General features: G+C 48.8%; 2 protein-coding genes and 1 long non-coding RNA gene across 5 annotated transcripts; 2 read left to right on the top strand and 1 right to left on the bottom strand.

Moving 5' to 3' along the window:
* Positions 1–64: 64 nt before the first annotated feature.
* On the top strand, positions 65–1,412 carry LOC112887930. Its single transcript, XR_003227660.1, has 3 exons — positions 65–192; positions 620–1,055; positions 1,131–1,412. It is a non-coding gene; the product is annotated as an uncharacterized LOC112887930 (long non-coding RNA).
* Positions 1,413–6,003: 4,591 nt separating this feature from the next.
* Positions 6,004–8,086, bottom strand: LOC112884142 (GATA transcription factor 12-like). Its single transcript, XM_025949492.1, has 2 exons — positions 7,572–8,086; positions 6,004–7,241 (listed from the first exon to the last, which is right to left on the bottom strand). The coding sequence occupies exons 1-2, from the start codon at positions 7,881–7,883 to the stop codon at positions 6,375–6,377; spliced, it is 1,179 nt and encodes a 392-aa protein (XP_025805277.1). The 5' UTR covers positions 7,884–8,086; the 3' UTR covers positions 6,004–6,374.
* Positions 8,087–12,292: 4,206 nt separating this feature from the next.
* On the top strand, positions 12,293–21,282 carry LOC112886127 (probable peptidyl-tRNA hydrolase 2). Of its 3 annotated transcripts, XM_025951918.1 has the most exons (10): positions 12,293–12,439; positions 12,518–12,733; positions 13,015–13,075; positions 13,318–13,354; positions 13,966–14,043; positions 14,156–14,228; positions 14,599–14,638; positions 14,813–14,858; positions 16,951–17,062; positions 20,658–21,282. In XM_025951918.1, exons 1-10 carry the CDS (start codon positions 12,389–12,391, stop codon positions 20,994–20,996), a joined length of 1,053 nt encoding a protein of 350 aa, XP_025807703.1. In that variant the 5' UTR covers positions 12,293–12,388; the 3' UTR covers positions 20,997–21,282. The 3 variants fall into 3 exon arrangements, with proteins under 3 accessions (XP_025807703.1, XP_025807702.1, XP_025807701.1); XM_025951917.1 differs by lacking the exons at positions 12,293–12,439; positions 12,518–12,733; positions 13,015–13,075; ... (3 more) ...; positions 14,599–14,638; positions 14,813–14,858 and adding an exon at positions 15,841–16,701 and having other exon boundaries at positions 16,951–17,031; positions 20,658–20,791; XM_025951916.1 differs by lacking the exons at positions 12,293–12,439; positions 12,518–12,733; positions 13,015–13,075; ... (3 more) ...; positions 14,599–14,638; positions 14,813–14,858 and adding an exon at positions 15,860–16,701.
* The last annotated feature ends 285 nt before the right edge of the window (positions 21,283–21,567 follow it).

The raw sequence follows: 21,567 nt of genomic DNA on the forward strand, positions 1-21,567 counted from the left end.
CGTCTCCCCGGGGGGCCTATTTATAGGCGCGCGCGGCGGCGGCGGCGGGGGCTGGCCCGGCCCCGCCCACAGCATCGCAGGCAGGCAGATCCATCCCCGGAAAGCGGAAATCCTGTGCGGCGCAAAAGGGGAGGAGGAACCTCTCCTGGCGATCTCGAGCAACTTGGGCCGGGCAATTGTTACCCGAAAAGCGTACGTCTCTTTTCCACGGGATCAGAAAATATCCTGTTCATCCAGCCGTCTTTGCTATGTTCATCCTCCTCCTCTAACAGAGAGAGAGAATTTCTTTCAAAAAAACAGAGAGTGAGAAAAAAAAAGTGCACGGTGGCCACGGTGTGCTAGCAGCTAGTAGATCTTTTCGATCGAGCTCTCGCTCGGACTGATCAGCTAGCTAGCTAGCTAGCTATAGGAGTATAGGCCACTGTTTGCTTGGAACCTGCTTGCTTCAATCTCTGTCGCGTCAGTTGCGGCCACTGTTTAGTGGAGTAAGCCTCAGGCTAAGAGCCGATCCACTGTCTCTCCGCCCATCATTATTTACCTGGGATTCTGATGATTAATCCGCCGAGTCCACTCTTAATCGTGAGGTTAAGGTTGTGCTCATTGGCTTTCCCATTTGCAGGCATGGCGGATGCGTGGATCGAGCAGCATACAAGCAGGACGGGGTGTCGAGATCGCGCGCCTGTGACTGCAGCAAGCGCCTCACGGGATGCGCGGATGCTCATTGGCTTGCCATGACAGAGCTTCATCGCCTAACCTGCTGATCTCCCGCCGGACGATGAGCGCCTTTTCCCCGCCCCGTTCCTTTTCTTTTCCTTTTCTTTTCCTTTTCTGATCGTCACTCTTGTCGTCCTCGCTCATCCGTGCTACTGTGCCTGGCCGAGACGAAGCTTTCGCCGGTGCCATGGTGACGACTGACCTACGATAGATACCCGAACGGAGCAGGCTGGCAGGAGGAGCTGGCGTGGGTTTCAGAGCAAGTGACCAAGTGGAGCTCTGAGTCTCTCACCTCCTGCTGTCTCGGTGTCTCCTGCAATTTGTAATAACTACTGTAGCAGGTGATCGATGGTTCATTGATTATTTCCTGGCCGCGGTGTGTCCATCGCAGCATGATGAGTGCTTGTTTTACGCAGATCACGCCATCGAGCAAGGAGCAACAGGGAAAGCACACACATCATCTACAGCCTCAAACAGCATCCGTCCTTTGGAATCACATGGCAACAAGGCATGCGAAATGAGAAAAACACGAGGAAAACCGAGCGCACGGGAGGCTAGCTAACTGTACATGCATGCACGAGCAGCAACGATGTCGTCATATATACACCAGCCATATCACAGTTACTAAGCTTGTATGATGACATCGTTCCGTCTTTTAAGAACGAATAGCCACTTGCATCCCAGGTTTGGATGCAGATACCGAGAGCCTCAGAATTTGGAATTAACATTGATAGCTCCGAATATCGGCTATTTAGATATCCTAGAATTCAGAATTGGAAATGAACCTTAATACCAAACAGCATTCACCCCACCCTCATGCAACCCTTCGCTTACAATACCAAGCCAACCCCCTCTGTATTAGGGGGGAATCATTTTCCCGTCCATCTCTGCGTCTTCTCCCTTTCTCTTTCTCCTCCATGACCCCGATCCCCTCCCTCTCGTGGTCCTCCGCCGTGACCCTCCGCCGCCGCGCACGGATCCTTGCGCTGCCCTTCCGCTGTCGAGCGCAGACTCGCACCGCCGAGACCCTCCGCCGTGCCATCCTCGGCCCCTCCTCTGCAGCTCCGCCCAGCCGAACTCCTCCCCAGCGCTGCCCTCCCTACTCGTATCGTGTTGGCCCGGAGCTTCACAAGGGGGAAGAAGAGGAGACGACAGCGGGCAATTGTTGCGGGCTGATTCCAATTTCACAGCATGTACATCCAAACGTGAATCAGTATTCGTCTATAGTTGAATTCTGTCTAGCAATTTCATGTCCAAACAATAGCTTTGGTATTACTGCCCACTTCCAAAGCTAGTCTGATTTGGTATCCAATCCAATTCAATGCCAAACTCTTCAATATCGACATCCAAACGGACCCTAAACATATTTCTCGTCATAACTTGAATCCATCCAGATACTCATGTATTAGGCATTATTAGGCATTACCTTAGTTGGTACTATTATAACATTTGCATAAGTTTGAAGCAGCTCCACGGCTATTTTGCCAGTGGTGAACGTTTGTTCTTACCTTTGCATAGTTTTTTGGTAAAGAAGACGTGAAGCAATCCTCAATGACATGGAGCTCGAGAGAAAATTTTGAAGGGAAATTGACAGTCTGATAGATATCGCTAACGCTATCTCTGTCTATGAGAAGCACTCCTTAGTGTGGAGGGGAAACAATCAATAAAATGAGTTTAAAGAGATGTTGATTGTAGTATATAGCATTCTTTGACGTTTCTCTAACAAATTTAAGTGGCTAGGAAAGTTATAAGGCAGGACTGATCTTGAACAATAGCAATGGACAGCAATAGTTAGCAGAAATTAGACAGCTACCAATGTGTACTGGAAATTAAAACATATAGGTGATCAGTCCATTATTCACCAACAGCTTTGCAATTCCTTTATTGAGGTAAACAGAAAGTGTCCACTTGACTACAGTAGTTTGAATTAATATGCTATATATATAAAGTATACAGATCCGTACTTAAAAATGCAAATATTGAGTGCAGTTTCCTTTAGTTTTGTGTCTGCATATTTAAACAGTTTTCTAGCACTCAGAGAGCCTTCAAGTTTGTTCCATTTCCATATCTCATTATCTAAGACCTGTTAATTATTTAGTGATGTGGACTTATATCCAAGTTAATAAGATTATAAGAGAGTTGTGAACAGATTAAACACAACATCTGCCACATGTAAACATCGAAATGTACATAAGTGGAAAGGAAAACCACTTCTATAAAGCTTACAATCTTTCTCGCGTACCGCCCATAGTATCTCCATATCCTTAAAAGTAGTTGTACTAGACTCCTATTAGCTGTGAAAGCATGACAAAAGTGGACAAGATGGTGTCGAATCTTGATGGTCCTAGAAGTAGTTGTCCTAGGCTCCTAGCAGTTATAACAAGCATGAGAAAAGTGGTCAAGATTGTATTGAACCAATGATCAAGATACGAGTGAGTCGGTCTTAGATCCTACACAAGTAACATAATGTAGTTCTATGAGAACTTCTTCAACCAAATAGTCACGTGACACACACTTATGACACATAGGATAGGTACTTGCGACAAGATGTAAATATTTCAGGTTCATGTATCATAAATATGTGTCCTTATGCTATATGCATGGATACGCAACATGTTCTTGCTTCGACGTACAACTTATAATAAAGTGCAGGAGAAGACTCACGAGATGTATCTGGCGATAAATATGATCCTCTTTACACTCGCTTTTTTCACTTTATTTGGAGCGTCATGAGATATCTTCTGCTTCACCCACCTACACCGATGCTACAACTCCACTGTAGAAGGAAAAAAACCGTTGTCAGTGAAACTGCGTGCTCTGCTCACCCCTTCAGTCCCGCACACATCACATACATAAAAACCACCAAGATAATTCACTAACGGGCCTTTTCTCCTGGGCCGAAAGTAGCGCCCGGCGCGTAGGCTGCTGTATGAACAACAACACACAGCTAGCAACATTGCGTTTCCTTTTAGCCCCTTCATGAACCAAAAAGTTCAGAATTGTAATATGGGACTTTTTTTGCATATTTGCAAATTAGAAGCTATTTCTACACCAAACTTATGCTCATCTCTCCATAAAAACAGTGGAAACCGATTCCACTCCTGACAATCGCAACGAGCTTACGAAACTGCTGAGAACGTTCCCGCTAGAGTAACCTTGCCTGGTTTTCAGGCTTTGCTCGGTTTCCTGCTCCCGCTGAAGTAACCGAAAGAATTCAGCGGCTGGCCATTCACGCACGCGGTGGGCAGCGCGGTAGCTCCCGGTTTCAGTGAACACACGTCGCAGATCCGCAGGTGTCTTGGATACGTACACAGGCACGGGACCGGTTAAAGGCGTCGTCACGGACGCGCGGCACGGGAAAGCTGCCGGCGCGACGCCATGGAACTATGGATGGAAGGCCGCCTGGGGCCGCTGGCTCCTGCAACTCGCGTCGCCCTGTTGGTGATACCTGCTGCTAGGCGCGGCGCTGGTCGCGTGCGTAACTCATGGGGTTCTCGCTCGCGCTGGTGGGCAGCGCGGTGCGGGTGCTTCCGCCGGCCCCACCGCCGCCGACGAGGTGCGGGGCCGTGCGCGTCGTCACGTGCCCGCACGTGCTCAGGGTCGTCGGGCTCCTCGCAAAGCTGCTGCGTTGCCGGTGGGAGGAATTTTTCCTCGTCCGGCCGGGACCAAAAGTTGGACGCGGGCGCCTGGCTCGCGTCGCGTGCCGGCCGCGCGGCCGACCTGCCGTCTCCCGGAACCAACAAGGGCGCCGCGGCGCTGGCTCCCAATGCATGTGAGGCCCCCCCGTCCCGGGCTCGCCCGTGCCGGTGCCTTCGGCTTCACAAAAAGCAGGGCTCCATCTTTCGTCGCCGCGGTCTGACCATAACGTCGCGCCTGGTGTCACATCGATCAGGGCATCAGCCATCTTCCGTTGCTGGAACGAGAAACCCGGCCGTGGTGTTCCCCTCCCAACTGTGCTGACTAAATTTGGGTCACACTCAGTGACTCTCCTAGCTAGCCTCCCCCGGACGTAGCTATCTATCGGCCTGTTTGCTGCATACAGCTATCATCATACCTGCATCACGGCATGGCAACGATGGTTACCGGAAATTCAGATGGCACATACTACTTGTGGTAGCAACTTCAATACTTCACCCAACTATCTGAACTCTGAACCCTGACGAATATGGTGGCATCGAACTTCTGAAAGCTCTGCGCATTTTTGGCCATAGGGTGAGAGCACCCACCATCGATTTCCGGAAACCGATGTTGCTGCACGTATGCCATTAAGGTATACCCAGGACACCCGCTAGGGTTTCTTCGTTTGCACGATAAGGACTAAGGAGCTATCGTTTTTCCTAACATGTACCGGGTGTACAATCATACCGTGGCAGACCATCTTTACTAACTACTCTCAGGTCCGCCATGTCCTGCTGCTTGTATCTATCTTGAACTGAGCAAAGGAAATTCTCTTCTTTTTTTGGGAAAAAAAAGCAAAGCAAATTCTCACATAAAAGCAGTAGAGTAGAGTGATGAGCGCCTTTGCTTCAGGCGAAATCCATCAGACGTCGACCCCTCGGCGTCAGGACATGCATGTCCTGGGCAGCTGGCGCTTTGCCATGGCCCTGTGGCATTTACCGGTGGGCGCTCTGCGCACAAGTGTCAGGCCCTTGGCAGAGCAGGTAGAGCACATCGTCAGCGCGTCGAGGGGGTAGATAGCAATGCAGCATCCACCCAGCAGGTAATTCGAAGCTTTCGGTGGTCAGGTACGTACCGGCCGATCACCCCAAAAATGGGCCCAAACGAGGAGGATCGATCCAACGGAGGCCGACCAAACTTTTTTCACAGCCAAGTGGTTAGAGTTGGATCCAATGCTGAATGGCGAATGCTCTGCCCTGCAACCGTATCCAGCCCCACAATAGCACACTCTGCACACTGCTACAGGTACAGCGACGCTTCTTTCACCATCGCGTATGCAGCTGGCTGACATGTGGGCCCTAGCTAAATGCCGGCGGTCGCGGTGTGATGATTTTCGTGAAAGAAAGGCTGAGCAAAGGGGAGAAAACTTGACCATTCAGAATGAGATGAGATGTCTTTTGTGTTCTCTGCAAGATTCTGATGATCATGTGCGCCTTTCTCACCCTAGCCAGCTGCTAGGAGTGCTTCGTACTTTGGTTCGGCTGCACACACCACACCTGTGAATTGTGACAGTTTGTGCGAACCTTATCATGCCAGTTACCACCGGCCGGTTCACCGGCGCGAGCGAATCATCTTGCTCGCCGAAATGCAGACAAGATTGGGATTCACATAAACAAGTAGAAGTCTCACGCTAGCTTTGGAGTTTGAACTTAAAACTGCTTGTTTACTCTTCCTCTAGGAGCTCTGCATTATACAAATCAAAAGATGCTAGCAAAGAGAGAAAAAAGAAGAAAAAAAGGCTAAGAAACTAGTAACTCCCTAGAATTATTTTCTAAGGGGTCAGAAACTCAAAATCTGAGAAGAGTCTAAAAAGCTCGAAAAAGCCGAGAAATGGAGAGAAACAAAAATAAGGGTTCCAAAAAAGGCTGGCAGATAATTAAAACTGGAGAAAAACCCTCCTAAAAAAAGATCTGTTTTTGGTTTTGCTGCATTATTCCTGGGCTATTGGATCAACTCTAGAGCAAACAAAGGCGGCGACGTCCCTAGATGAGCTGACGGAAGTCCGGCCCTATGCGGTTGTGGATCAAGAAGTCGTCGCCGATGAGCGGCCCCGCCGGCCCGTCGAGCAGCAGCGGGCCAGGCGCGTGCATTAGCCCGGCGGCGGCCCCCGCGCCAACGTGCCCCAGCGCCTGCGGCTGCGGCTGGTACTGGTGGTGCGGGTGCGGGTGCGGGTGCGGGTGCGGGTACGACTCCTTCTGGCGGCGCAGCTCGAGCACCTTGCGGTGGGAGTTGGAGTGCTTCGACACCACGAAGGTCGGGCTCGCCGCCGGGCGGTACTCCGGCACGAGGCGCCCAGACTTGTACCGGACGCCGCACGCGTTGCACAGCGTCTTGGGGCCCAGTGGCCCCGTCCTCCACTGCGGCGTCTTGTCGGTCTCGCAGTGCAGGCACCTCCTACCCTCGCCGGCCGACGCCGCGGCGGCGGCGGCGGTGTTCGGCGCCGAGGTCGTCGGCGCTTCCTTCTTCTTGGTGGGCTTCGACGGTTTCTTGGCCGGGAACGCCGGCGCCGCAGTGCCGGACTCGGACGGCGAGATGGCCGCGGACGCCGGGGACGGCGGCGAGGCGGGAGTGGGCGGGAGCACGAGCAGGCGGGAGGCCCAGCTGCATGGAGCCACGCGGGAGCGCTTGCTGCGCGCCTTGCCTGGCACGGGCGCCTCCGGTGACAACACGCCGCCGCCGGGCTGCGTTGCTGCGGCCGCGGGAGCGGGAGCGGGAACGGATGCCGTGGCGGCGGAGGCGGAGGCCGGCGGGATGCCGGTGATGAGCTGCAACTTCTTGAGGTCCTCCGTCGGGAAGTTGTCCTCCCCCATGTAGTTGGACAGCCATTCCAACTCCGCCAATTGGTCGTACTGCGCAGAGATTCAGAGCAAGAAACGAGTCAGCAATGGCGCCGCTAAACTCATTGAATCATCAGTGCCAAACTATTTTCGGCGCCTGCAGACTGCAGCAGATAGAGTGCGGGGAGCGTTTAGGATTCTGCTATTTTTGGCTGCAGGCTCCATCAGTTACTATTCACGGGACGTTTCCTCCATTCAAGGAGAACTTTAATGGGTGCCGGTGATAGTTGGACGGATTATCGGAACCGTTAATTCTTCAAAGAAATCGCGGAGAAATTCGAGCAATTCGCCGGAATTCATGCAAACATACGCGACATTCAGGGCGAGAGGCGAGGAATTTACCGGCTCGCACAGCCCGCCGGAGAAGTCCCCGTCGGCGAGACCGGAGATGGAGTTGCTGCAGCTGTCTAGCGCAGTCACCGTCGACGAATCGTTCGAAGCGTTCCCGGCGGCACCGTCCTCACCGCCACCCCCGCCGGCGCCGGTGCCACAATCCCCCGCCTTACTACCCTCGCCCCCGCCCCCCTCCACCACCGCCTCCTGCACCTCCTCCTCCTCGTCGTCGCACGGCAGGTCCAGTAGGTCGTCGACGAGGAAGAGGTCCGCCTCCTTCTTGACCCTCCCGCCGCCCGCGCACTCGGCTGGCACCTCCATTCACCGCAGAGAATTCTGTCTGATTTTGTTTCCTTGTTCCTCTCCCTTCCCCTCCGCTTATTCTGTCTGATTTTTTCTGCGAGAGGCAGGCGGAAATAACGAGAGAGAGAGAGAGAGAGAGAGGAGTAGGGTTTAATTGGGACGCGTCGTGGCGTTGGAGAGCGGAGTGGAGGAGGACGACGAGGGAGGTCAGCAGAGATGAACGATTCTTGAGGAGTAAATAAAGCCACAGCCGCCCACAGCCACTCCCTCCCCCGGCTGGAAACTACTATAGGCAGCTTTAATGGCCGGTTAAAAATGAGAATATCTCTTTTTATAGCAGTAAAAAAATCTATAAATTAATGGTGGAATCAAACAGGGCACAAGAAAATAAATGAATATTTGGAGGCTTCTCGGTCAGTTGGAGGATGACAACTGTAGTGGTACTATTCGAGAGAAGAAAAAACAAGGAGAAATTGATGGCAGATGGAAGCAAAGTGTCGTCTCAATTTCTTCTGGATACCACATGGCCAAAACGGCTACAATTTGCTGAGGTACATATACTGTTTCGTACCTTAAAGCTTGCATTCCTCCCGTCACAAATACAAATCTATTAAAACATGGATATGGTTTTTTATATAATGCTTTTGCTAGCAATATCTATAAAAAAATATAGTATTTTAATTGAAAGAGTTTATAGTATGAGAATATTTTTCATGATAAATCTAACAAAGTAATTCTTGTTTTGTTGATATGTATAGAGTGCTAGGTATTGATTGTGTCAAAGACAAATAAAACTTGCCTTATGACAAACTAGGTTGCTACCCTCAGTGTTGTCAATCTGCACATGTTCATATTACTTAAGTCTCTAAAAATTTATAATGTCTGCATGTGATGTTTATGTATACTCTCTCAATCCTACAAAAGAATGCAGTTCTACGAATTTTAGTACAGATTAGTGGTGGGAAAAATAACTTTGGTACCCCTATTTATCAGCAATTCACATTTCTCGATGGTGAACCATATATAAATGTAGCAAAAAAATATTAGGGATTTTTATTCTTCTGCAAAAGTTTTGTATGGAAGTTAGATGCATAATCAGCAAGAGGTCCAATTGGTACTATTTCTACTGATGTTAAACTTGGAATTCGGATTTTGATTGACATGTGGAGATGGCAGACACATTTGAGGATATCAAAGCCACTGTGTTTGTGCACTTGAGAAGAGAGCACCATCATATAAAAGTAACATCACATGTTGTGCCATCATAGCATTGCACATCATGTTAAATTATCATGGACTTTGTCTACACAAAAATGCAGCTACGATGGTAATCAAACCTAACATCGTGTGCTACTGTGCTATGCTACATTGACCGATCATTTTTTATTGTAAAAATGTAAAAAAAAAAACTATCTCCTAAGATACATCTACCACACGGTCCACGGTGAATCATCAGCCCACATCGGCGCTTGAGCAAGTGTATAAGTTAACACGGCGTTAAAAAGATGTTATCACCCACGTTATTAGCACCATCATTAGAGGATGAGGGTGACTAACCGACGTCGGTGATTGCGCCACGTCGAGCGCGCCGGGGTCTGAGCGCGTCACTGGCCCCTCCTCGTGCTACCACGTAACCACCACGTGGGCGAGCCGGCCGCTTCTCGCTCTTGGGCCGTCGGGTGACGCTTCGCCAGACACGTGTGAGACATCGGGCGGGGGGTGGGGTGGTGATAAATAACGCGGGCTGCGTGACTGCGTCAGATAAGGTCCGGCCCCGCAAGGTCTCCGATCCCGAGGTGGATTGGCCTCGAAAGGCGTGACAGTGCTGGGGCCACTTTTTTAGTTTAGTTATCTCAGCGACGGGAATCACGAGGCACCACCAGTTGAGCACCCACGCCGCTTCAAACTTCATCTAATGATTCGATAAAACATCTATAAGTACACAAATAACCATAGTAAGAACTCTGCTATTCGTTGCGGAGAAAAAGATAGGCTAAGCACAGTAGGCACTGCTACAGGAAAAAAATCTAATAGCACCTCTAGCAGCCTAGCACTAACATGCAAGCGGCATGATCTTTCTAGTCTACAGACTACAATTATAAATTGGAGGATTTTATCTAAAAGCTTGGGAGTGGGGGGTGGGGGAATCGAGCTTGAGATAGCAATTTGTTTTTTCTTGCATTATCTTTTTGGAAGACATGATATTAAGAGCATTGTCGGATCAGGCTACACCATATAAAAAAAGTGTCCTTGAGGACGACATGTCTATACTTCAATAAGATTTATTATGTCTGGTTAACAAGCATTGTTATTGCTATTATTCGGTTCAATGTGATCAAAGGTTTATTTGTAACATAGAAAAGAAAAAAAAATAGAGTATTCAGTTATAGTGACAAAAAAAATTGTGACACTTCCTAAACCCTGGTTACATCCCTGGTTGCATGTAAATGAGAGGTTTCCTTACTCGGCGCCATCATTTTCCTTTCCTTTGATGGCCAACATTGCGGATGAGGTTTTTTCGAGGCTGGGAACTCGGGCTTGGAGATGTCTGGGAGGTTTCGGCCATGATAATATGACAAAGTGTTTTTTCTTTCCCGAAAATAGGACAAAGTATTGATAGTGGGATTAGCATCACATCCAACGGATGGGGTTCTTCTGTTGGTGACTAGGGTATAAAAGGTGGATAGTTTTGGTGGTGTCGGGTTATGAGAGCGAATCTAGCGGTAGGGTGCCACTGGTAATTGAAGGAGCATGATGAGGGCACGAAAGCAAAACCTAGGTGGTTAAGTGTCTATCACAAGGAAGGAGGAAACAACCGGTACGCTGGATCTTAATTTGATGATCAATGTTCACCAACCAAGAGGAGTTACCTAATTACACGGAGCTAAGAGTTAACATAATCCATATATTATTTAGAGCTTGAAAAATTACAGTGTTATGTATTTTTTTCGCAACATAGTACATATGTAGATACTAACATACATGGATACACATTCACCCTCGTGAACCCTTGTGAACGTACACCTAGCTCATATTAGCATCTCTAGAAAGCTATATCGACATATCTTATGATTGGCGAGGTCGGTGTATACATCCGACTATTAACCCGGGCTAAGTTTATGATTCAGATCTGGTAGATAGATTTTACCACTACTCTCGGTTTATTGATAGCATATAATTTGAAGCGTAAATATCACTTTACTTTATTTAGAAACATAGTACCCACGCAGATAATTGTATGTGCACAATCCGATTAATAACTTAGTTACGTGAAAAAGTTAATAAACTAACGACAACGGGAAAACGTCACAAAATACAAAGTTTGGAATTGCCCCTATCTCAGCCTTGCCCGTTTCTCCGGTAACAGCCACACGGGCCAAACACTCCAATTTCCCACAGCTGCAACCCCACGTTCACCACGGCCCGGCCAGTAAAGCGAGGCGACGACGGGCCGCGGCTCCCACCGGCCACGTGAGCGCGAGCTGGCGGCGATGTCAGGCGTCATGTGAGGCGGGGTCGCCGCGGACGTGACCCCCGCCTCGGCGCCTCCTCCCCGTCCCCGTCCCGTCCGCCCGCGGTGGTGGTGGTGGGCAGGCAGGCAGGCCGCGCTGGGCTGGGCGGTCAATGCGCGAGCTAGCGTGGCGCCGCCCGTCCTCGCGCCTGGCTCCACGCCCGCGCCGCGAGCGCGTACGTGCGCGCGGGCGCGGCGAGCCCATGCCGGGACTCATCGCCGCGCTTGCTGCCTGTTCCGCCACGCCGCGGCGAGCTAGAGCAGCAGCGGTGCGCGCCTCCTCGATTATTAATCCTCCGTGCAATGATTGGGAACGAGACGGGCTACGCGCAGGTCGAGTAGCAGAGCAGTGATGATGAGTGCTCGAGAGGATGGAGAGAGAAAAGACGATTAGGGGCAGCCCTGCTAATTTCGTTTGTGTTTTGCCCACGTCGCTCTAATCTCTTGTTGGTACAGAGCGCGTAATGCGCTTCGGTATCTTTCACGGAGGGAGTACTCTGTTTCGCCTTGCCTCGTCACGTACGGGGGGCCGGGGCCGTGGAGGTTGACACCGACACGCACCGCAGAAAATTTGGCAACAAAAAGGCGAGAGAAAAGGAGGCCTTATGGTTTGGTCAACGGGCACCAAAATTCGCTTGACGATCGGACACGGAGCTCCGCATCCGCTTTTCTTACGACGATCGATCGATCGATCGATCGGCGAGCGCTTTCACGTTTGAAATTGAAAACGAAGCTTAGCACCGCGGAATTGCAACAAATTAGGCGAAGAGAGAAGATAGATGTATGTAATCTGCTGTCCGCCTCCCTTTCACTAGTGTTCTTCGACGCCATGCCATAAAATTCGGCCCTCATACTGACCGAGCCCATACGGCCCAAGTGAGCACAGCCGTTGTGTCAGCCCGATGGTCCGCTGCGCACATCGCAGCCATCCGGCCCATGCAGCGACCAGTGTTATCGACAAGCGCATCTCTCCTCTTTTCCTTCTCCCCGGAACACGAGAGCTCCATCCTCCATGGCTCCTCCGCCGCGGCGAAACTCGCCGCAAAACCCCACCCGGAGGAAGGTACGCGCCACCCAGCGGGACCCCCGTACTCTCCATAGGTTCCTAAACCCTAACTTCTCAGCTACTCCCATGTCGCAGGGCGAGGAGCCGTGGCTGGCGGCGAGCCTCCGCCCCGCGAACTTCCTCCCGGGCCTCGCCATCGGGTTCCTCCTCGGCCTCCTCCTCGATCTGTCCTCGTCGTGGAAACCCAAAGGAAGACCCGCCCCGGCTCCGGCCGCGGCGCCCGCGCGCGGCTCCAGCTCGAAGCGGGCGTCGAAGGGTTCATCCGGCTCCGGCGGCGAAGAGCTTAAGATGGTAAGTCGAGCTGCGAGTGTACGGCGTAAGTAGACACGCGGAGGTCTCTGTTGTTGCAGGTAGTTCGGCACGCGCTATATGCAGCCCACATTCGATTGATTGGACTCTGGTCCTGAAATCTTATCGTTCGCCATGCGCCGTATGGTTTTTTACACGATTATGTACTGCTGAGGATTGTCGATGTTGATCTTCCGAGTTGTGTTTCGGTGTAATAATGCTTTGTTAGAGTCCCACAACAATAGAGTTGGATTTGTTCTCAGTAATGGCAGTGCGATTTGCAGGTTTTGGTCGTGCGTCAGGACCTCAAGATGGGGGCTGGGAAAATAGCGTCTCAATGTGCTCGTAAGTTCATCTCCTAGTGGACGCATGCCGTTTGTTTTTGGATGCACCACTGTTTGATCATCCATAGGCAATTGTATGTACCTTGCTAAAATAAAATACATAAACTGCATCTGTTCTGCAGTGACCAAATTTTAGCCAGAGCAGCGCCATTTCTGGGGCCAATAGGGATAGTTGTTGATTTAGTTTTATGTAAAAAACCTTTTAAGACAATTTACATATCTTTCATTGCTAATCACTTGCAGATGCAGCGACTGGCTTGTATGCAGAGTTGATGTCAAGGTGCTAATGCGGTTTGCAATCTTGCCTCATTAGGTAGTTTTAGTTGAAGGATGTCCCAATCTACACCTTTCTCTTCAGAAACATAAATCTTCCTTAGTGTTACACGTCTGTAGGGTTGAATTTGCATAGGTACGCACATGATTGATACTGACAAGTTTTCACTGAATAAATGCTGTTGGATCACAACAATGTTTAGTTTATTTCTGCAAAGGTATTGACATTTCTTTATTGTATATTTGTTAAAGGCTCACAAACTAATCTATCCTCTCTAAGTAGCCACTGAGTTTTAAGCACTGAATAGTTGCGCCATTGTGTTGGCCACATGGCGTTAACTATTGCATCATCCATCTGTGGAATCTCCAGAGATGAGGCCTTAGCTATTGCATCACCCATATGTGGCCTTAACTGTAGTGTTAGCCCTTTTGCTGTTTGCTATGTTGTCGACTAAACACTTCATAGGAAAAGGTAACTTTTCAAATAATTTGTGATGTGGACATGTGGTAAATGTAGAGACTGAAATTGATGGTCGGTCCTCTATTTGTCTACCTTGTTCTCTTCAGTATTTTGTGAAAACTAGTTCTTTTTTCCATTATCTGATATATCATTTGCAGCAATCGAGGTCTTTTGAGACAGTGGGAGCAACTTGGACAAGCTAAGATTGTTTTGACATGCAAGAATCAACAGGAAATGTTAGTACTACCTACGTTCCCGTTGAGCATATTTACATGATGGCGATGCATACATTTCAATTTTACTTTAACATACCCCCCCCCCCCCCCCCGGCACGTGCTCTATCATCAGGAACAGGCTAAAGGAAACTGCAGAACATCGAGGTATCCCTACGTTTATTGTGGCTGATGCAGGCCGCACACAGGTTCATTCCTTAAATTTCGTGGTTCTACCTATTTTGATCTGTAAAATTAGCCCTCTTGGTAGCCACCGCAAACATCAAGAAAGCACCATCCTTTTGGATTTCTGAGATTCAACATATTCAAGTGATTCATAGTCTAAAATTTACTTGATTTATCATGATTTGGGTAATTTTCTTACTAAAATGATATACTTCAACTATTAGTTCTGCACAGGGCTTTTCCTTCCGGATGCTTATTTTTTTAAACTTATATGCCATTTTTGATTTTATGACGTGATGTTTCCATCCTCCATGCATAAGAAACAGGGTGGCAGCAATATTATCAAATGGAGGTGGTTCCATCTACCCTAACCATCGCTTATTTTCTTTGTAGGTGTTGGCTGGATCTAAAACAGTTCTTGCAATAGGGCCAGGTTAGATTCTCAATCAGAAGTTCAGAATTCAATGCTTTTTATCTCTCTATCTATCTTTCAATTTGCAAGCTTAAACTGTATGTCTGAATTTGAGAAATCCTTAGATTTCTTTTGTGCCAATGCAACACGAATTTTTCATGACCTGGGGATGTGTGCTGCAATTAACTTGTGCAGGGAGGAAAGCTGACATCGATTCAGTTACTGGGAAATTGCGTTTGCTGTGATCTGCTTCCCTGAGATGGTCAGTCCTCTATTCTTGTGATTGTTTTGCATCTTGCCAACATAGTACTACTTTGAGAATCCTTTTGAAATTATAGAAACAGCAGTACTTGTTGACGCAAATTGTATCTTCATGCAGCTTCCATCATACATTTGACTATTACTTTCTGGGCATAACCAGTGCTAAATTTGGACATTATGTTTTGTCTCTCTCCAGAATATTGCCTACGAAGAGCTCACTGTGTTTCTGATTAGCTCCAAAACATTTGCTCGTTTGAGATTCAAACCAATTGCTGGGTTGAGGTAATGGAGCAATATTATGATCCAATTGTTGTTTGAGGCATTACAATTAACCAATTGCTGTAATTCTGTATGCAATTGGATGCCAGAATGTTTCAGGGTGATGCCAGCTGTAGCCATTTGTAGGTTAACCTGGAGTGATTCGTGAAGATTAGTTTCAGGGTGGTCGATATGAAATGTTATTGTTCGTAATCTTGTATGCTTCATCCTGATGCACTTTTGTGACGCTGGAAAGGTATTTGCAGTTAGGAGTAGGTATCGTACTATAGTTCCTCGCTGAAAAGTAACGTATCACTTATTTACCTGTACCGTGTGTCAAGAGTAAACGTGAAACTTCAGTAATTCTCACGGATTGGGCATGGTAGCCTTTCTCGTCAAGCATTCATAGCATATGTAGCTGCGTTTCTGTTGGCTATTCTGCGTGCCTTCCTGGTTCCTTCAAAACGGTAGATCACACGGGATTCCTGAACTATCATGAAGTGTTCCTGCTGATTCTTTCCTCGAACATGCAAGTTGCCCCGAACGGCGAACGGCACTTGTAATGGTAATGCCTTCTTAAGTTTCCATTTTAGAACAGTTCACAAGCTAAGCCGAGGAAAGAACTACGACGATCATACGCTACATCGCGAAAGTTCGCATTAAGTTCATACGTGCAAGTATAGTTCAGAATTGGAAAACTGGAATGTACGCAGTAGTTACAAGAGCTAGTTTGAAATTTCTGCCAAGATTTCTATTCTCGACACTGTGAATTCGGGCTGGCCCATGCCAATTGGGCAAGTGCCAGCGTCACAAGGCACCGCGGACCGGCCCAATAAAAGCGAGCAACCAGGCAGAGGAGGCTTCCGCGCCCCGCCCCCGCCGCAACGAGCACGGCGCACCTACCCAGGCAACAACCAGCTCGGCCGCCTCCCCCGCTCCTCCACCGCAGGCCCCGCTCACTGCAGGAGGGCAAGGGCGCACCAACTCCGGAGCCCAAACCCTCAACCCCCAACCGCGCCGCTCCGCCCCGCGCCCATGGCCTCCCCCTCCCGCTCCCCCGCCGCCTCGCGCCGCGGCCGCAGCGCGCGGCAGTCCCCCTTCTTCCGCGACCTCGCCTCCCCGATCCCGTCCCACCGCGGCGTCTCCCGCTTCGCGTCGGCCACGTCCCCCGCCGCGGCCCCCTCCGCCACGCCGCCGCCGCCGCCCATCTTCACCCTCGACGACCGCTACGCCTGCGAGGACTTCTCCCCGGACCCCACCGCCTCCGACCTCCTTCCCCTGGCCTCGTCCCCTTCCCCCCGCGCCGCCGCCAGCCGCTCGCCGTCATGGGACCGGTCCCGGGGCGGGGTGTCGCTCTCGGCACCGGGATCCCCCATGGATGGGGTCGTGGAGCCGGCCCGGAAGGAGGTGCTCGCTTTGCCTCCGCCCGCGAGCCCTAGCAGCCCACCTCCTGCTACGACAGCGGAGGCGCAGTCGCCGGTGACCCCAGCGCAAGCACCGGTTAGGACGGAGCCGGTGGCTAACGGAGGGGAGGCTGAACGGGAGGAGTGGGTCACCGTATTCGGGTGAGAATATGATGCTCATGCTTTTTTTGTGTGTGTTGTATTAGCTTAGAAATGTGTGTTGGCGTATGCACATGGTAGATTTGGTTCTCGAAATAGCTTTGGTGTCTCTTCGTCATGACTAATGAGTTGACCGTCCTGGCATTTGGTTGCTCCTGTTTTGATTTTCCAGGATAGTAATTTGGTAACCCCAAATTGTAGGCCTTATATGATAATAAATTGATTTCTTTTCGTCTGTACTCTTTTATACAGATTCTCTACTGGAGATACCAACCTTGTTCTCCGGGAATTCGAGAAATGCGGAGTAATATTGAGACATCACTCTGGTCCAAGGTATGGTAACTGGATCCACATATTGTACCAGGTAATGATACATTCGACCACTGGCGTGCTTCCATTTTGTGTTACCGTTTGATTTCTTGTATATTTGTTATCTGAAACAGTTCTAACTCAGGTTGCTCTGTTGCTTACCAGCGTTTTTTAGTTGCTAGTGAACTGTAACAACACCATAAATCATTTATGCTTCCACGTCTCCATAAGGTTGAATAAATGTTCGTCATATCACTTTCAGTTAATAGGATGGTGTTTTGAGCTGAGCCACCATGAACACCTAGTTTTTTCTGCGTGTGTCTAAATGCGAATATGGATTGGTTATCCTTTGAACATGAGGCATATTGACCTGTTATGTTTTCATAATCACATCCTCAAGTATAGCGCACAAGGATTTTGGAACTATTATGCGTGCAGGAGACTAAATGGAAGGGCCAGAAGGCGAAGGAAGTGGAGGGTTCTGGTTTCAAGCTTTGGTACACGGGGATAACCTCGGGTAGGAATGGTGTAGGCATCTTGATCGATAAGAGCCTTAAGGATGGAGTTGTAGATGTTAGGAGGCAAGGCGACCGGATTATCCTAGTGCGGTTGGTTATTGGAGATTTGGCTCTGAATGTGATCAGTGCCTATGCCCCTCAGGTAGGTCTTAGTGAGAGCTCCAAGAGTCAGTTCTGGGAAGACCTTGATAGCATGGTTAGTACCGTGCCTATCAGTGAGAAGCTCTTCATAGGAGGAGACCTCAATGGCCATGTGGGTGCGACTAATGTAGGATATGAGCGAGTACACGGGGGTTTCGGGTATGGTAGTAGGAACGAGGGGGGGGAGGATGTTTTGAATTTTGCGTTGGCCTACGACCTGCTGTTAGCGAATACCCTCTTTAGAAAGAGGGAGTCCCATCTAGTGACCTTCCATAGTGGACAATACTCGAGCCAAATCGATTTTATCCTTGCTAGGAGAGAGGATAGACGTGCCTGCTTAGATTGTAAGGTGATATCTGGGGAGTGTGTTGTCCCCCAACACAAGCTTGTGGTGGCGGATTTTCGTTTTCGGGTACGTGCCCACCGGGACAAACGTGCCAAGATTGCGAGAACGAAGTGGTGGAAGCTTAGAGGGGAAGAGGCTCAGACGTTTAAGGAGAGGATGCTAGGCGAGGGGCCTTGGGAAGAAGGAGCAGATGTAGATGATATGTGGCTAAAGATGGCGACATGTGTTCGGAAGGTGGCCTTAGAAGTGTTTGGTGTGAGTAGGGGGGGCAAGCAGGAAGTGAAAGAGACTTGGTGGTGGAATGACGAGGTGCAAAGGGCTATTAAGGAGAAGAAGGAGTGTTTCAAACGCCTTCACCTCGACAAGAGCACAACCAACATCGAGGGATATAGATTAGCGAAAAGGTCTGCAAAGCGAGCTGTAAGTGTAGCGAAAGGTCAGTCTTTTGATGACCTGTATCAACGGCTAGGTACGAAGGAAGGAGAGAAGGACATTTATAGGATAGCTAGGACCCGCGAGAGGAAGACAAGGGACATAAACCAAATCAAATGCATCAAGGATGGGACAGGTCGACTTCTGGTGAAGGATGAGGAGATCAAGGACAGATGGCGAGAATACTTCGACAAGTTGTTTAATGGGGAAAATGAGGGTCCTACCTTCGAGTTGGACGACTCATTTGATGATACCAACAGACGCTTTGTGAGGAGGATTCAGGAGGCAGAGATCGGGGAGGCTTTGAAGAGGATGAAGGGAGGTAAAGCGATGGGTCCCGATGGCATCCCCATTGAGGTGTGGAGATGCCTGGGCGAGAGGGCGGTAGTATGGTTAACTAAGCTTTTTAACCTAATTTTCCAGTCAAACAAGATGCCGGAGGAATGGAGGAGAAGTATATTAGTACCGATCTTCAAGAATAAGGGAGATGTTCAAAGTTGTACTAACTACCGGGGGATTAAGCTGATGAGCCATACGATGAAACTTTGGGAGAGGGTTATCGAGCATCGCCTAAGAGGATTGACAAGGGTGACCCAAAACCAGTTTGGGTTCATGCCTGGGAGGTCGACCATGGAGGCGATTTTCTTAGTACGACAGTTGATGGAGAGATATAGAGAGGAGAAGAAGGACTTACACATGGTCTTTATTGACCTAGAGAAGGCGTATGATAAAGTACCGAGAGACGTCATGTGGTGGGCCTTGGAAAAACACAAAGTTCCAACTAAGTATATTACCCTCATCAAGGATATGTACAAGGATGCGATGACTTGTGTTCGGACATGTGATGGCGATACCAGTGACTTTCCAATTAAAATAGGACTACATCAGGGGTCAGCATTGAGCCCTTATCTATTTGCTTTGGTGATGGATGAGGTCACAAGGGACATACAGGGTGATATCCCTTGGTGTATGCTCTTTGCTGATGATGTGGTGCTAGTTGATGAGAGTAGGGTAGGGGTTAATATGAAGTTAGAGCTGTGGAGACACACGTTAGAGTCGAGGGGGTTCAGACTGAGTAGGACCAAGACCGAGTATATGATGTGCAACTTTAGCCCGACTAGGCATGAGGATGGGGACGTTAGCCTCGAAGGTCAAGTGGTGGCCAAGAAGGATACTTTCCGGTATCTAGGATCAATGCTTCAGAAAGATGGAGACATTGATGAAGATGTTAGACATAGAATTTCAGCCGGGTGGTTGAAGTGGCGGCAGGCTTCGGGCGTCCTCTGTGACAAGAAGGTGCCACAGAGGCTAAAAGGTAAGTTCTATAGGACGGCGATTCGCCCAGCGATGCTATACGGTGCTGAATGTTGGCCTACAAAAAGGCGACATGTCCAGCAACTGAGTGTAGCAGAGATGCGTATGCTGCGTTGGTTCTGCGGGCATACAAGAAGGGATAGAATCCGGAACGAAGAGATTCGAGATAGGGTCGGGGTGGCACCTATCGATGAGAAGTTGATTCAACATCGGTTGAGATGGTTTGGACATGTACAACGGAGGCCTCCCGAGGCGCCGGTGCGTAATGGAGTTCTAAAGCGGGGCGATAATGTAAAGAGAGGTAGAGGTAGACCTAGACTAACTTGGGACGAGACGGTTAAGAGAGACCTTAAGGAGTGGAATATCGCTAAGGAATTAGCTATGGATAGGAGCGCTTGGAGATTAGCAATTAATGTACCTGAACCGTGACCTTTGTTACTTTTTGTTTAACCCCTAACCCTTCCTTTGGCTTGTGTACTTTTGTGTTTCTTATTCTTGTTTTCTGTGGGTTTCATCTCTAGCCTACCCCAACTTGCTTGGGACAAAAGGCTAAGTTGTTGTTTGTTTGTTTGTTAGCTACTGATGATGGGTCTGTGGGGATCTATGCATTCTGTTGGTAGATGTTGGAAGAACAAAAAACAAAAGACGTAGCTAGTGAGGCTTGCTAAATAACCTTGGCACAATCGAGCTATTAGGCTTATTCACATAGCAATTCTCTGAACCCTTTACCATCAAGTAGTTCTGTTGTTGGTAGCAATGTTTTTTTTGGTATGTATTTAAATTAAGAACATTTTACTATCAATTTTACCTTTCTAGATGGATTTTCTCTTCATTAAAGTTCAAAAGTTTCAGATGAATTTAAACTGACTGCGTTCACCATTGTATATTTGTTCTTGAAGCGCTCATATGACGCTCGGAAGGCCCTTCAGAAAAATGGTATCCAACTAAGCAGTGGGCTCATAGTTGGAGTGAAGTCCATTGATCCAGTGCACCGTCAGCAGTTAGATGAGAGGTTAATTGGAAGCAATCAAGGAGGTTTCATGGTGTCCTTGCCTTCAAAGTCACTTACCCTGAAGAGTGCAGGTGCATCCAACCAGCTAGGAGCTTTGCCCCGGCCATATGACCCGAAGGCTAACACAAATGTTAACCGAGATGCAGGCCGTCGTGCAACCGGCAGCGTTGCTGCACCAGCAAAATCAATTGTAACCAATGTCATGGATTTGATATTTGGCATTTGATATGCCAGTGGTGACCTATGAATCGTTAGCATTCTCTGTTTATTCTGTCTACTCATTTGAGAATGCCAGTGTGCCAAAGAATGGGCAACAAATTTTGCTGAAATCGAGATTACAGAGAGCAAACTTCTTTCTTTTGGTGATGTAACATCCATATTGTGCAATTTTCACGTTTAGTTGCACTTCTGTTGTCTTATGTAACATTCATATTGAGGGCAGCTGTGGGATGTTGGCGGCTTATGATATACCGTTTGGAGTGGGAAATTTTGATATTTTTTAACTGGCCCTAGTCTTCTGTTACCTGCTTGAAAGTGGTGAAATTCTGGGAAAATTGTGTTGCCCTGTAAAATATGGGATTGAGACCGATCAGGTTAAAACCGAAGTTCGGATTTTATATTTGGGTTCTAAGTTCACACGAGTCCAGCTGGAGATTTCACTTTTCTGTTTTGTACAACAATATTTCCTGTGGGCCCAAGCTACTGTTGCCTGCTTGCTTTCCTTTTTTTTTGGCGAGAGAGAGAGCTGCTGCTGCTTTCTGATTGGCTAGTTTCCTGGAAAACATGTCATCAAACCA

The sequence above is a fragment of the Panicum hallii genome, chromosome 3 (assembly GCF_002211085.1).
Source record: "Panicum hallii strain FIL2 chromosome 3, PHallii_v3.1, whole genome shotgun sequence".
In the NCBI taxonomy this organism is placed as follows: Eukaryota; Viridiplantae; Streptophyta; class Magnoliopsida; order Poales; family Poaceae; genus Panicum; species Panicum hallii.

Coding starts and splice junctions, on each gene's coding strand:
- LOC112884142 (XM_025949492.1), bottom strand. CDS start 7,883: ATGGAGGTGCCAGCCGAGTGCGCGGGCGGCGGGAGGGTCAAGAAGGAG. Junction 7,242..7,571: donor CCGGCGGGCTGTGCGAGCCG/GTAAATTCCTCG, acceptor ATCTCTGCGCAG/TACGACCAATTGGCGGAGTT.
- LOC112886127 (XM_025951916.1), top strand. CDS start 15,920: ATGCCAATTGGGCAAGTGCCAGCGTCACAAGGCACCGCGGACCGGCCC. Junction 16,702..16,950: donor GAGTGGGTCACCGTATTCGG/GTGAGAATATGA, acceptor TCTTTTATACAG/ATTCTCTACTGGAGATACCA. Junction 17,063..20,657: donor GGATCCACATATTGTACCAG/GTAATGATACAT, acceptor TTGTTCTTGAAG/CGCTCATATGACGCTCGGAA.